The sequence below is a fragment of the Etheostoma spectabile genome, chromosome 16, assembly GCF_008692095.1.
Source record: "Etheostoma spectabile isolate EspeVRDwgs_2016 chromosome 16, UIUC_Espe_1.0, whole genome shotgun sequence".
In the NCBI taxonomy this organism is placed as follows: domain Eukaryota; kingdom Metazoa; phylum Chordata; class Actinopteri; order Perciformes; family Percidae; genus Etheostoma; species Etheostoma spectabile.
The window spans coordinates 753439-767626 of NC_045748.1; the positions used below are offsets into that span (position 1 = coordinate 753439).

At 40.3% G+C, this 14188-nt stretch overlaps 1 protein-coding gene across 8 annotated transcripts in view; it reads left to right on the forward strand.

Moving 5' to 3' along the window:
- Window positions 1-14188, forward strand: part of cacna1bb (calcium channel, voltage-dependent, N type, alpha 1B subunit, b) — a 300576-nt gene that overhangs the window by 189242 nt on the left and 97146 nt on the right. For 4 of the 8 annotated variants that reach the window (XM_032540360.1, XM_032540362.1, XM_032540361.1 and 1 more), the window contains 7 exons: window positions 2844-2916; window positions 3190-3307; window positions 4015-4082; window positions 4262-4368; window positions 7460-7522; window positions 8662-8703; window positions 13267-14013. In XM_032540360.1, the coding sequence (XP_032396251.1) occupies window positions 2844-2916; window positions 3190-3307; window positions 4015-4082; window positions 4262-4368; window positions 7460-7522; window positions 8662-8703; window positions 13267-14013 (1218 nt within the window). The remainder of the gene's footprint in view (window positions 1-2843; window positions 2917-3189; window positions 3308-4014; window positions 4083-4261; window positions 4369-7459; window positions 7523-8661; window positions 8704-13266; window positions 14014-14188) is intronic. The other 4 variants (XM_032540365.1, XM_032540366.1, XM_032540363.1 and 1 more) reach the window with 1 other exon arrangement.

A 14188-nucleotide genomic window follows, 5' to 3' on the forward strand; every position in this document is an offset into this window, starting at 1 on the left:
TACAAATGTCTAATCTGTCATTTGATGCCTGTTGGAAATTTTTCCTTTTTTTTTGGATTCTTTGTGCACATTCATACAAATTTTTACCTGGGGTGCTCAAACTTTTGAGCCCCACTGTACATCTGTGCTGCTGTAATTGTAGTGAGCTCAGTGTTTCAGTTTTGTGTAAATCCAGTAGTGTTGGATTCAGATAGCTGAATCCATTTTGAATCCAATATGGTTAATATTCATATTCATTGATATTTGTATCTTTTATTAATATATACCCTCTAATATTTTTTAGCTATTTAAGAGGTTGTGTGAAAAGAGATTAAAAGGATGAAAATAACAATATAGTGCAAGCATTGCACATTGTGAAGACAAAATATCCCCCGTTCATTCACTCTTAATCTGTTTTATTCAGACATTGTGTTTTCTGTTATTGTCTTTTCCCCGTGTTGAAGTGTGTCCAACTTTCCATTCTGGAGTGATGTTGTGTTGAGCCCAAAACATACTGGCACTGTAGGATGTGTCAAGACAGCTGTCTGTATGATAAACCCACGTCACATACACAGCTGTAGTTTTGAGGTGCTAAAGCATCATCGACGCCCCAGAATTTTTTTTGTTTTTTTTGTTTCGAGTTTCTCTTCTGCCTGCTAAATTTAGACTACTTTGATTTTCTTCTCTTGTCAACTGTCAGCACATGTTCTTTTGTGGTGGTGGTGTAGGCTAGCTCTCACAGTGGACAAGGAGAAACTCAAATACACAGATCCCTTCAACCAACATTCTCAGTATTATTTCTTTTTTATGTTTCTTGGTGATCATAAATTGGCTGTTCAGGTGAGATATCAACTCAAAAGAAAAAAAAAATCAATCAAGGCATTACTCCAGCTTTACAGTATCTGCTTGGTATCGGATGGTTAATACGCCTTGTGGATTTGTTGACGTGCTGCATTGCATGCATGTGACACTTGTCACTTGGTGTAACCCTGAGCTGCAGAGGCAGTGTGTTTTGGACTTCAAAGTTGGAGCCATGGCTCCCTGGTGACTGGTGTTTCCTGCTGCATGTTTCTCTTCCTCTCCTTCTCCCATCCATTATCAAGACAAGTCCCTTCATCTATGAATACACTAGTCCGTACCTGAAGCCGTGAAGGAATTTGAAAAACCTACTCCTGTGCCTGTGTTGTACATCTGTCTTTGTGAGGACCAATGTGAGTTTTACAATTTTTTGGAATTTAACCCGCCATGTTTCTACAGTGGTTCAGAACAGACAAACCAAACTTTATTTTCAAGTTGAACGAATCTGCAAGTAACCTTTCAGGGGCTAGGGAATGCATTATGTCAGCTGATCACAAACAACTAAACTGCATAGCCTATTCCATTGCGTTTTGAGGGAAACATATTTTGCTCCAGATGACGTTTGTCAAACTAAAAACTGTGAAAGTGGGGTGGACTAATGGGTCAACAAATACAGGACTTTCCCCCGAGAGACCACTGGTTGTGTCCCGCCTGAAACCAAAAGGCAAAGATGATTTTTGGACATTTTCAGCACTTGGGGAAAAAGGTTTGTTGTAACGTTTGTTGGTCAAACGTAACTGTAAAGAAAACCACTAAACGCTAGCGGGAGAATTTCAGCCCAACACCGGGGCTGTAGTGGCTGGCACAGTGGCTGGCTGCTGGCTAACTGTGGATGTGTCGTGTCCCCTGGGCTGTTATCCACTCTCATCCCGACTGAAGTGTCTTAGCAACGGGGAGTGAGGCAGAAAAACAGGGTGGGACAGCTTGCTAAATTATCATTACATTTGTCGTCTATCTACAGCTAACGTTAACGCTAGCTGGCAAACAAAATCGTCTACTTTACTTGATCAAAACAACTATACTTGAAATTACTTCTTTAACGTGTTAAACGATGTTTTAACCTTATAACGGTAACGTTTTCCACCGAGGAATAGCGTGAGCTAACGCTAATGTTACTTGTCAAGGTAGCACATGAAGCTGGATCAATTGATGACAAAATTATGCTGTGTGGCCGAAAGCAAGCTGTATTACTGAGTATTATTCTTTCTGTGATATTGTATGATTTACAATCACTCTTGAACGTATCATCTGGGTGCCCGAGGAACCAGAGGGGTCAAAGGTTTTATAACGCCACTGACAGGCGACTAAATGAAACGTCACGTGTCATTGAAATAAAATAACAGATTTCTCTGGGTTTAAATGTTGGTGGAAACATTTAGGATAGTGTAAGTACAAAACTCAGCAAAATATATAATTTAGGTATAGTTGTTTTTTGACATTTTAAGGCAGAAATGTTACATATTGTACCTTTAAAATGACATTACAAAAATGCTTTTTTGTGGCTTTTTTTTACAGCTTGGTCACTTGAAAATATGTTTCCCTAAAAACGTAATTGAGAATTCAGTTTCCTTGTATGGGAACATACTTTTTTAGGAGGCAGGGTTGTTTATGCCTGTAAAGGTCCTCACAAGTATAGAAGTACAACTTGTGGGGTGGACTTATGGATTGACAGTAGACCATAAAAGACAACGAGAGGAGGAAGAACTGGTGCAGCTCTGACTCAAGGTGTGACTGTGTCAGTTTCTGTGTTGTCATGTTTCTCGTGAGCAGAAAGATGTATTGATGCTTTGACAGTTCAGCCACCCGCTCCTAAATATTAGTCCAAGTGGTTTCTTTATATTTTTTATTTGAAAATGAATAAATGTACTTTTACCTTTAAAATGAATGAATGTAACTTTTCTTGTATCTCCTCCTAAACTGCAGGTAGGTACCATTAAGACTGGGACTACAGTTTTATTATTTGTTTTTTTTCCCTCTTTATAATGATGTGATTCTGATTCTTTTAGGTTTAACTTTGAAGATGAGACGCCAACAACAAACTTTGATACCTTCGCGGCAGCCATCCTCACTGTGTTCCAGGTGAGACACTCCAGACTTCCAGGTGCACTTCACAGCGTCTGAGTAAATGAGAGAGTTCATAGAAAAATAAAGATTTTATGCATTTTAATTAGAGGGAATGACTGGTGTGCGTGCCTTCTGTCCCCTCATGAGCTTGCTGATAATCCTTCAATTAGTCTGTGCTCATAACCCATGACTCTGTAAAATTATTTAATTCTACAGTCTGAGATTTGAAGGGGGCTTTACAACCCGCTGGTGTCCCCGGTGATATTCTGAATCTCCTGTCTTCCTCAGATTCTGACTGGCGAGGACTGGAACGCCGTGATGTACCACGGGATCGAGTCTCACGGGGGCGTTCGCCGTGGCATGTTCTCTTCTGTCTACTTCATTGTCCTCACGCTCTTCGGAAACTGTATCCTCTTTGATATCTTGTCATTCAAACTGCAGTGTGTTTGGGTCAGAAGGAGCAGGATTGAAATGTATAAATGGTTTTGGGTCAAAATTAGTGCTCAGTTTTTCCATTTCCTTGATGCCATTAACAGAAAATAGTGTCGTTCAACAACACACTCAAAATCTCGCAATTTCTTTCTCATTGAGTGTACTTAATTTTGGAACTTTAAGTAATAACACCTTAGATTCTTGAAACTCAGGAATTAGTAACTTGGTTTGAATGTCTTATTGAACTAGGATACATACTAAAAGTTTAAAGCCCCGCCAGAGGCGGCAGTCATCATGACAGCACACTTACAAACAGTATTGAAACAGCATATATGTACTGACACATTTGTTCATTAGATCTGGAGCTGAAAGTATTTGTTATGCGGGAGGCGTGAGAGGAAATTTCAAAGAATCTTTAAAATCAGATCAGAGTTATTTCCAAAGTTACGAAAGTTTTAGTCTCTCTTATGATCTCTTACGCTCAATGAATACGGTCTTTAAAATGCTTTTGTTGAAATACACTGCAAATATTGGCCTGACTTTTACAGGAAGACTTGTAGATGAACAAAATCACATTTTGTAGGCCCTACTTTAGTGTGTTTGGGGGGGGGGGAAATGTTGCACATTTCATTGAAAAATAATGTACTCCGGTATTTTCTCCTGAGTCCTGTTGTTATTCAGACACCCTGCTGAATGTCTTCTTGGCTATCGCTGTTGATAACCTCGCAAATGCACAGGAACTGACTAAGGTAGGCTCGGTTAGACTGTCTGATGTATTTGAAGATGCATTAGTAACACATAGCAAAATTAATGTACTTTTTTTGTCAAACCAGCACTGACAAAAGCCCGGCTTGTGCACACAGCACCACCATGTTGTAATTTATTTTCATTAAGCATAATTAGATGTCTTGGTTCTAACTCACTAAAGGATGAAGAGGAGCAGGAGGAGGCCGCCAATAAGAAGCTTGCCCTGCAGAAAGCTTTGGAGGTGAAGGAAGTCAGCCCAATGTCAGCAGCCAACATCTCAATCGCTGCGTAAGTTCCCCGACATCTCTCTCCTCTGACAGCAGCTCTGTTTACCCACACTGGAAGTACATGTCGCTTTGTCTTTCAGTGTGTTGTCTTTCTGTATGTTCTTCCTTCTCAGTCTGTAATGGCTGTGTACATACGCACTGTGTTTGATGCACTGTCTGGAGCGCTCCTTTGGTGTTGCCTTGTTTATTAGCCTACACTCCATTGTCTATACCTTTTGTCAATAGTAGAAACAATTAAGGATGCTTCAATCAACAATAGATGTTAGTATTCAGCAGTGGTCGTTACTTTCTTCATTATCATTAACCTAACATGTTTTTGCCCACTTTGGTGGCAAAATGTAATTCAAATACTGTTAAACTATCAGAAAGATGCAACATGAGTCATATGAACAAGATAGAAGAAAACCTTGATTTCACTTCCTCACTGTCAGAAGTTCCCATCTTTTCTAAGATGATAATGACAGGGATGACTTTATATACCCAGATAGGTCCTGTGAGGCTAAAACCTCTGACCCGCCCCCTCTCCACCAACACCTGTGATTGATAAGTTTGGGGTCCTGTGTCAGCGCAGAAATTAATTGCAACTCCAAATCCCACCTATTTTTAGAGCCTAGCTTAATACCGAATTATAAGAGTCTCAAGAAGAAGCTGATTTTAAGATGAGTTTTCATCCTGATCAGTGATTCATAGCTGCTATATGTAATGTTGGAGGTTAAAATATGCTTTCTTTTGATACCCATCTGTTCAGTTAAGTGTATTTTGCTCACACCAGATGTTGTGATTTTGCTCGCCTATTAATTGCCATCATTCTCAGTAAGAAATTCATGAATGTATTAAGAGAAGAAATGGCGTTAGGTCAGAGTGTGCACAATGTTTAGGAGCTGGTTGCACCAACTGTTGGTAATTTCAAACGTAGTGTTTATTAAGTGGAGTTTTACACATGACTAAATTAATTATTAGTTGTTACTAATTACTTCCAGTCACTGCCAGCTGTACCTTTAACTGTTGTGTAATGTCGTTAGCTAACTGAACCAACTGATAATACTAACGTTAGCTAATTTTAGCTAATGTTAACGTGAGCTTGCTAACACATGACCCGTTAAGAGTGACGATTAGAAGAGGTAATTATTTACAAAAATAATAAAACATACATCAAATCACAAAGCGTTATGTAAGAGTAAAGTTCGTTGGCATAACGTTAATGTTTTATAGTATAGTAGTAGTTTGATTTTTTTCCACTAAGTTATCTATCTAGCTAAACTGTATGAATACTAACATTAATTACTCTGAAACATACTTATTTCTACACATAGCTAAGTAGACACAAATAAAACAGAGTAATACAAAAACGTACATTTACACAGATACATATTTTTTTGCCTGTAAAAAAATATTTTTTGGAAGTTATACTAGTTTTTGATGCTACACTGACTTCCTGTTTACATAATGTTATATAGCTAGCTAGTTCCTTGCTCTTGGACAGTGCTAGTAACTGATTTACTGTACACATTCCTAAAGTCTTTAACGTTACTAATGTTAGTTGTAAAGACATTTCTTACATTTTAATGGTGTAATCTGATTAAGCGAATCACTAGTTTGAAACTAGCTAGTAGTCACAAAGAATTTACAATTGGAGGGATTAACTATCCATTCCAGTTTAAGATGCGTCCCAATCCAGCTCTGTAGCTAAATCACTGGTTAGCTAACTTGTAGTCACACATTGCCAGACCCATCTCCACAGCGCTGTGTCAGTGCTGGTGTATGGTGTGGCTACACTGCTTATCATTTATGGGCAGTGGTGGAGTGTAACAAAGTACAAATACTTTGTTACTGTACTGTAAGTACAATTTCCACATATCTGCTCTTTTTCTTAAGTAAAATCAATATGGCAGACTTTTGAGTTTTACTTTGTTACATTTTGCAGCAATTATCTATACTTTCTACTCCACTACATTTCTACAATGTTCCGTTAGCTACATTTTTTGATCAGTTTTTCCCCTTGCCAAAATGTCTTCCTGACGGTCACATGGTTGTCTCACCAGTGAAGTTCGGTTGCCGTAGATATATGTAACCACCATAAATATAACCACCATAGACATATGTATAACCAAAGATTCCAGAGCCCGGCCTCTTTCTGCTTTTCCAACTGGTGTGGTGCCTTAGCAGCATTTTAAATCAGAATGTAAACTGGAACGCAGATGGTAAGCACCTAAAACTAAATTACTTAAAATGCCACAGCCCATACTGTTTTTTTTTTTTTTAATTATTAGAATATAGACATTAAGAGAATAAATTGTTATGCAATTACTTTTACTTTTAATACTTAAGCATAGTAGTAAGTAATATACATTTAAAATCAGGTACTTTTTACTTTTACTTAGGTAGGGTTGTCGTTGTGGTACTTCTACTTTTACTAAAGTAAATATGTCTCTTGTTATTTGTACTTTTATTTAAGTTGCCATTGCAAAATATAAAGTGGAAATAGCGGAATGGAAGGGGAGGGACATCTGACAAGCGAGATGTCAGACTTTATCCCAGCAATGTACATCTTTCCCCTTTTCACTTTCATTAACGTTACTGTTATTGTGTGATATTGTGCATTACATTCAGTGTTCTAAGAACAGTGTGGTAACCTATAACAAGTGAGTTTTATTTGAAACAAACTGTTTTGTGGGCATTAAGTACTGTTTCAGGGACAGGGTTTCATTACCAAATAACTTTAGACTTTTTTTTTTTTAAATTCCTTCATTAGAAAAGATTTTACAGTCTAAATCTAAAACCGTAAGAGTATGTAAAACTCTTCAATTTGTACCATAAAAAATAATTTCAATGGTAGTTACCTGTGCTTTTGTTTTTTGGGAATGAAACTCCTGAACTGTTTTTAGAAAGTTCTGAACTGTTTCAGTTTCAGCTTTGTGTCCTCATTGTGCTGAGTAACACACTTTTGTTGCTGTTGTGTTATTGACGTAGTTGCACAGTTTAGTCCTTTATTGTAAGACAGAAGGGGACAGGTGGACAGACCGACTGACAGTCCACCTGTCCCCTTCAGATTTGTGTCTCATTTTTCTTTTGTTTTTGTTCTGCATGTACAGTTTTGTAAAGCAAAATCGAGATGCACACTCTCGCAGGTCGTCCATCAACAGCATTCAGTCAGCGTGAGTTATCACTCTCTGTTACAATATTCTCCTCCTCGTCTTCTCTCCTCCTTTGTCTCCTCTCCTCCCCTCACTTCTCCTTTCCTGCTCTCCTCTTCTCTCTTCCCTTTGTCTCTTCTTGTTTCTTCTCATTTCCTCTTTCGTCTCATCTCCGATTCCCTAACTTTTCTTGTCTCCTTATCTTCTGTCCTCTCTTTTACTTGTTAACTCTCCTCGTCTTCTCTTTCCTTCTTTTCTTCCTTTTCTTCTCCTTCCCTCCACTTTCTTTGTTTCTTCATCCCTTCTTTTTTCCTGCATGTTTCCTTTCCTCTCTTTTCCCATCCTGTTCCCTCTCCTTTTCTTGTTACCTCTCCTTTCCTCTCCACTCCTCCCCTTGTCTCTTTTCTCCTCTTCTCCTCTGGACCTCCAAAAGACTAAATGTCTTCATTACTGGTAAAGGGAAATGTATTTATGATTCTTATAAAAAACAAGCCATCACAAAGTGCCTCACAGAGTAGAAAAACATTACATGAAATGGAACAATAACAACATTAAATCTATATGAGACCAGTCTGGGTGTCATTACAACACACTCTGGTCTTAACCAACCACTGTGTACACTTTGTTGATGGTTACAGCTCCTCTGTGTCGGCGCCTACAGTAATTCATCTTCCGCTCTGTGTTCTCTGATGTGAATAATTTGTGTATAAATGTTTAATTTCTCTGAGCGTTGCCACCACCACAGGCAGTTTGACATTTCCAGTCTGTTTGATATCGCAGACCCCAAGACATCACTTTACAAAGACAATATGAGCCACGGCCACAATTAAGCGCAACTTCCAGCTGTAAGTTTGCTCTCTTGCTGGGCAATCTGTTGTCTCAATCGATTAAAGGAAGGCCAGAGATGCTTATTTAACAACTCACCTGTTTGATATAACACAAATGCATTACTAGAAGGGACTATAATTTCTTTGACATTGCTTTTGTCAGTGTGTGCATGTGCTTTCTTATGTAATCTATCTCACAAAATAATGCCTCTATCCCCTCGGTTTTATATCCTTCACTTTCCTTTCTGTGAACATTTAAACACTACCTGTATGTCCGTAGCTCACCTGTCTGTGGATACCTGTCCTGTGTTCTCTGTGTCTTCTGTCTTTTAGGAGTTATTCTGTCTACTCCTCTCCCGCCCGACGAATCTTGAGGTACAGGTGACTCAATGGAACAAATTTAACTAACCCATAAAGCCTTATGTAAATGAGTCATACTGTGCAGACACAGTATGCAATGCTTTCATGTATGATAGATGCAAATGAGGACACATCAAAGGATTGATGGTTTACGATGTCTTTTTTCATGTTCAAAAAAGGACATTTTTCAACCATTTAGCGTGATCTCTCACCATATTCTTCTCCAAGTAGGAGTGTGCTTGTTAAAGATAATACATGTCGTGAATACCCATCACCCATAGCATGTTGGTCCTGCCTGCCCCATTTAAACATGACTTAAGTCAAACAGAATTTGGAAAATGTTTTCTGTTTTAGTTTTCTTGCATGCCAGATTAGCAAGGTTTGCCGCATGACATGTCAGGCTATTCCATCTTTTGACAGCTGCTGTAAAGCCAAAAATAATAGAATTTTGTTGGCATGCACAATCCTACCTGCTGGCACCACAGAAATAATTTATGTTACAGTGTTACATAGTTACAGTTACTAGATACTTCTTCCAAAAAGTAACTAAATTAGATACTCAGTTACAAATTATAAAAGTAACTTGTTACTTCAAAAAGTAACTAATGCGTTCCTTTCACGTAAATTGTTAAAGGCTCAAATGCGACCCCACCTCCCCCCTCTTTAACGGAACATAAAATACATGTGCATGTTCAATTATTTATGAAAAGTCTGAATATTATGTGAAAATGGACACTATATACAATATATTATTAACAGAAACTGTACACAAATCTAAACTCTTTTAATGTTGCTGTGGGACAAAGTGAGACCAGTCTCCAATCAAATGCCATGTATATAGATGTTATGTCTAGTGGATTGATACAAATAACAACATACTGTAGACCTTTTGGAACTTTTGATATTTATTGCCCCTCAACAGGCCACAACTGGGCAAAATTAAATAATGCTTGTTAAACACTATAGCAAAAATCTAAAATAAATAACAATTATATACACTCTGGTGCTCTATATACGCGCTGCTGTGTGTGTGTGTGTGTGTGTGTGTGTGTGTGTGTGTGTGTGTGTGTGTGTGTGTGTGTGTGATAGAGCGAGGGAGAAGTGAGAAAGTGACAGGGATTAGCTTCGGAGCAAGTAGCCACTTGGAGTCATAGTGCCTATGTTTTCTGAACACGGTGGAAAATCTTTAGCAGGAAAAGTTTGTCTTTGCCTCTCGACTCAGAGATCAAGTTGGTATGATGAAAAAACAGCTTCAATTATAGTAACGCGCCGCATTTTTCGGCAGTAACGGTAACGGCGTTATTGAGACGGGAAGAGTTACTCGTTACTGAAAAAAGTAACGCTGTTATTTATAACGCCAATATTCCCATTACTGTAAATAAGTAAGTTATGTATGGAAGTTAAGTACGTTGCTATAAAAACTATTTAAAAAATAGTAAGCATTGATTTTTTTGTCAAACAGGACATACACAGTGGTTGAAAGTCCATGTTTATTTGATACAGCCCTCCCATCCACTACGTCTTCTTCCAGACGCAGACTTAGTACACAGACTGTGTTGAACTAGGTAATACGTGTGCCCAGGGCCCACCTAGACAAAAGGATCCTAATTAACTTTCCATTGGCAATGCTTCCATGGTGCCGGCATGTAAAATTAACACATTACTCGCCACCACTATGTAATGTGGCGTTTTTCTGAGATCAGGCTGTCTGTGAATTTTCTGTTTCAAATAAAGTGGCAAAGTCAGTAATAATATGTTAATTTTCCGGCAGTCATACTTTAGTAGCTATAGGCTCCGATGAAGGCATCATGCCCAAACATGATGGGATTCTTTTGTTGATTTTGTCCTCTGGAGTATTGCCTTTTTCCTGACTTTGTTTTTGGAAAATACAGACATATAGTAGCTTTTATTTTAGCCGGCATATTCTTTGTCACACAGCAGTGTGGTTTTAGTTTGCTCAAACACTTTTTTTGTTTTTGTTGACAATTGCAATTTTGATGATTATCTACCTTATTCATGCCTTCTCTAATTGATAAAGTACTGTAATAAGGATGGTCATGGGATATGGTGACCCTATTAAAGGATAGGTTTTTAAAGTTTATCTATATACAACACTCACATCAGCCATATGTAAGCTAAATTAAAGAGTTATTGGTTGCTGTTCTCCATAACTGGCCACAGCCAAATACCTTCTAATAGCAATGTCAGTGTAGAAGATAAGGACCGAATCCACAGTCCACTATCGAGGACGGTGGACTTTGTTCCTAAGCTCCTGTTAAAATCACAGTAAGAAGGGATTTCATTTGGGCCAGTGTGGACATGAGGAACAATAACAGCAACTACTGTCATGGTATGTCAGTGTTGTTGGCTTTAGTAATGTAATTCCTGAAAGGTACAGCATGTAGATGTACTTAAAAGTAGGTCAAGAGCTTTGCCTTCTAACTCCGCTCTGTTTTTATCACAACGGTGTGAAAAATTGAATGTAATACTGCACCCGCTGCAATGATTCTCCGACCAATCTCCCTCACCTTGTCCGCTCACTCGTGAACAAGACCCAAGGTATTTGAACGCCTTCACTTGGTAAGGACTCATTCCCTACATGGAGTAGACACGCTATCGGATTCCTGCAGAGAACTTTGGCCTCAGATTTTGAGGTGCTGATCCTCATTCCAGCTGCTTCACACTTGCCTTCAAACCAATCCAGTTAGTGTTGAAGGTCGCAGGCCGATAATGCCATCAGGACCCGGTTATACGCCTTCTCCAGATCCACAAAACACATGTGGACAGGTTGGGCATACTCCTAGGCTACCTCCAGGATCCTTGCGAGAGTGAAGAGCTGGTCTGTTGTTCCACAACCAGGACGGAATCCGCATTTTAGTAATTGGCACACACCCTCTGGTCCCCATTTTTGAACAGGGGAACCCCCAACCTGGTCTGCTACTCCTTAGGCACTGTCCCAAACATCCACGCAATGTTGTAGAGGCGTGCCATCCAAGACAGCCCCTCCACACCCAGATCTTTCAGCAATTCTGGAGGGATCTCATCAGTCCCTGGTTGACTTTGTTGTTTGACTACCTCAGCAACTTCCACCTGGGAAATTGATGACAATCCCCCATCATCCTCCTGCTCTGCTTCTTACATAGAGGGTGTATTAGTTGGATTTAGGAGTTCCTCAAAGTGTTCTTTCCACCGCCCTATTACTTCCTCAGTTGAGGTCAACAGCGCCCCATCCTTACTGTACACAGCTTGGATGGGACCCCGCTTCCCCCTCCTTAGGTGGTGAGACACCTTGGTGCCGACCAAAAGTCCTTCTCCATGTCTTCCCTGTAGTTCTCCCACACACTGCTTTGCGTCTTTCACGGCAGAGGCTGCAGCTTTTTGGTGCCCTGCAACTGCCTCTGGAGTCCTCCGGGATAACATATCCCTGAAAGACTCCTTCTTCAGTCGGACGGCTTCCCTGACCACCCGTGTCCACCAGGGTGTTCTTGGCTTACCGCCCCTTGAGGCACCTAAGACCTTAAGACCACAGCTCCGCCCCTCTCTTCACCCGAGTGTCCAAAACATACGGCCTCCGATCAGATGAAACAGTTATAAAATCGATCATTGACCTTCGGCCTTGGGTGCTCTGGTACCACGTACGCTTATGAACATCCCTATGCCTGAACATGGTGTTTGTTGTAGACAGTCCGTTACTAGCACAGAAGTCCAACAACCACTCGGATTCAGATCAGGGAGGCTGCCCTCAGCAGTTCCACGCAGGTGGTTGCCCATGGGGTATGTTCCACAAATTTTAAGTCATTTTTTAATCAATAGGGCAGTATGGGCCAAATTATCTGTTGTGAATTCTGGAATAAATTCCTGATTGAGGAGGAGTGTTTCGGAAGGATGAATTAGACCTTTTTGTTTTAAAGACTCACCTCTGATCATCATCATTTTATACAAGTAGTGAAAGAAACATAGATCAATCTTTAATTTCAACAAAATGTGCTTTCCATATGAAATAGTAAATGTATCTATTTTAATCCATGGGAAGCTTGCTCTGCATTCAGTTTTCTTGTACGAGTCATAGGAAAACCTTATAAACATGTGTGAAAACACTGTCAAGACGATTTGTCCTTTACCTTTTCCCCATCCATCAGATCATGTCATGACAAGAGCATGTAACAACCCTTAGCAATAGATACATTTTACCATCTTACAAATAATCATATTTTGTTATGGAGGATATAAACTACTTTCTTCAAACAGTATAACCCTCAAGCATGGTAAGTGAAAGCTTTACCATGGTGGACATTTGTGCTGAAACATCCATAGAACACCCTGTGTCTGGTTTCTTATTACTTACTTTTCCTAATTAGGGACCTGATGAGTCAAATTAAATTACAAAAGTGTGAATGGAGTGTTATTAGTAGATTATGGATGATTATAATGGCTATGGATGAAACTGTGAGTGGTGATGTTCACCTATAAGAAAAAGAACTCAAAGTAAAAGAAAAAAAGATTCACATAAAATGTGTGTACGTCGTTGTTTTTCCTTCGCCCATGATCGCTTTAAGTGGGTTTGATTCCTGTTTGCAGTAAGGAGCAGCAGCGGTCAGCAAAGGCCATGTCAGTGTGGGAGCAGAGGACCAACCAGCTGAGGAGACACAACATGAGGACGAGCAGCGAGGCTTTGTTCAACGAGCTCGACCCTGAGGAGCGCCTCCAGGTGTCCTCCGCCCTCCACCTGCACCCTGACATGAAGACTCACCTGGACCGGCCACTTGTGGTGGAGGCCAAGAACGGTGACAAACCCAGCAGGTCTGCTAAAGGAGGACGGGATGAGGCAGATGATCTCCGGCAGGAATCGACAAGTGACAACTTCCACACCCACTCCAGGAAGCATCACAGGCACCGTGACAGGAATGGAGAGAGCAGGGATGGAGGTGAAGACTGGGGAGGGAGGCACCATGCCCATCACAGCCGGAGCAGAGATAACAACACAGACAGTGGCCAGATAGGAGAAAAGAGAGGGGAGAGTAGCCACAGCCGGGATGGAGGGCAGGGACACAGGCACCATCACCAGGCCGGCTCCCCTGAGGAGGAGGTCAATGACTTCCGAAGAGGAGAAGAAAGAGGACACCGCCACCATCACTCCCATCGTCCTCCAAAAGAGGGAAACGGGAGGATAGGAAATGGTGCGCAGGGAGAGCGAAGGGGGAACGGAGGAGGAGGAGGAGATAGTAATGGAGAGAGGAAAGGGCGATGCTCTCGTATGGTCAGAGCTCAGTCTACACTGGATGGAGACGACTGTAAGAGGAACAAGAATGGAATCAAAGGCCACAGGTAAGAATTCAGATGTTACTTTGTATCACTGTTTAGGATGGTTTGTTTGTATGTCTGATGTTGTTGGTGACTATTCAATGGCCTTACTATATTTTACTTTTATCGTCTACATCGCGATGTGGGTATGTGCAATAGTCGTAGGACGTTGCAATGTTGACGCTAAAACGTTTTTGCT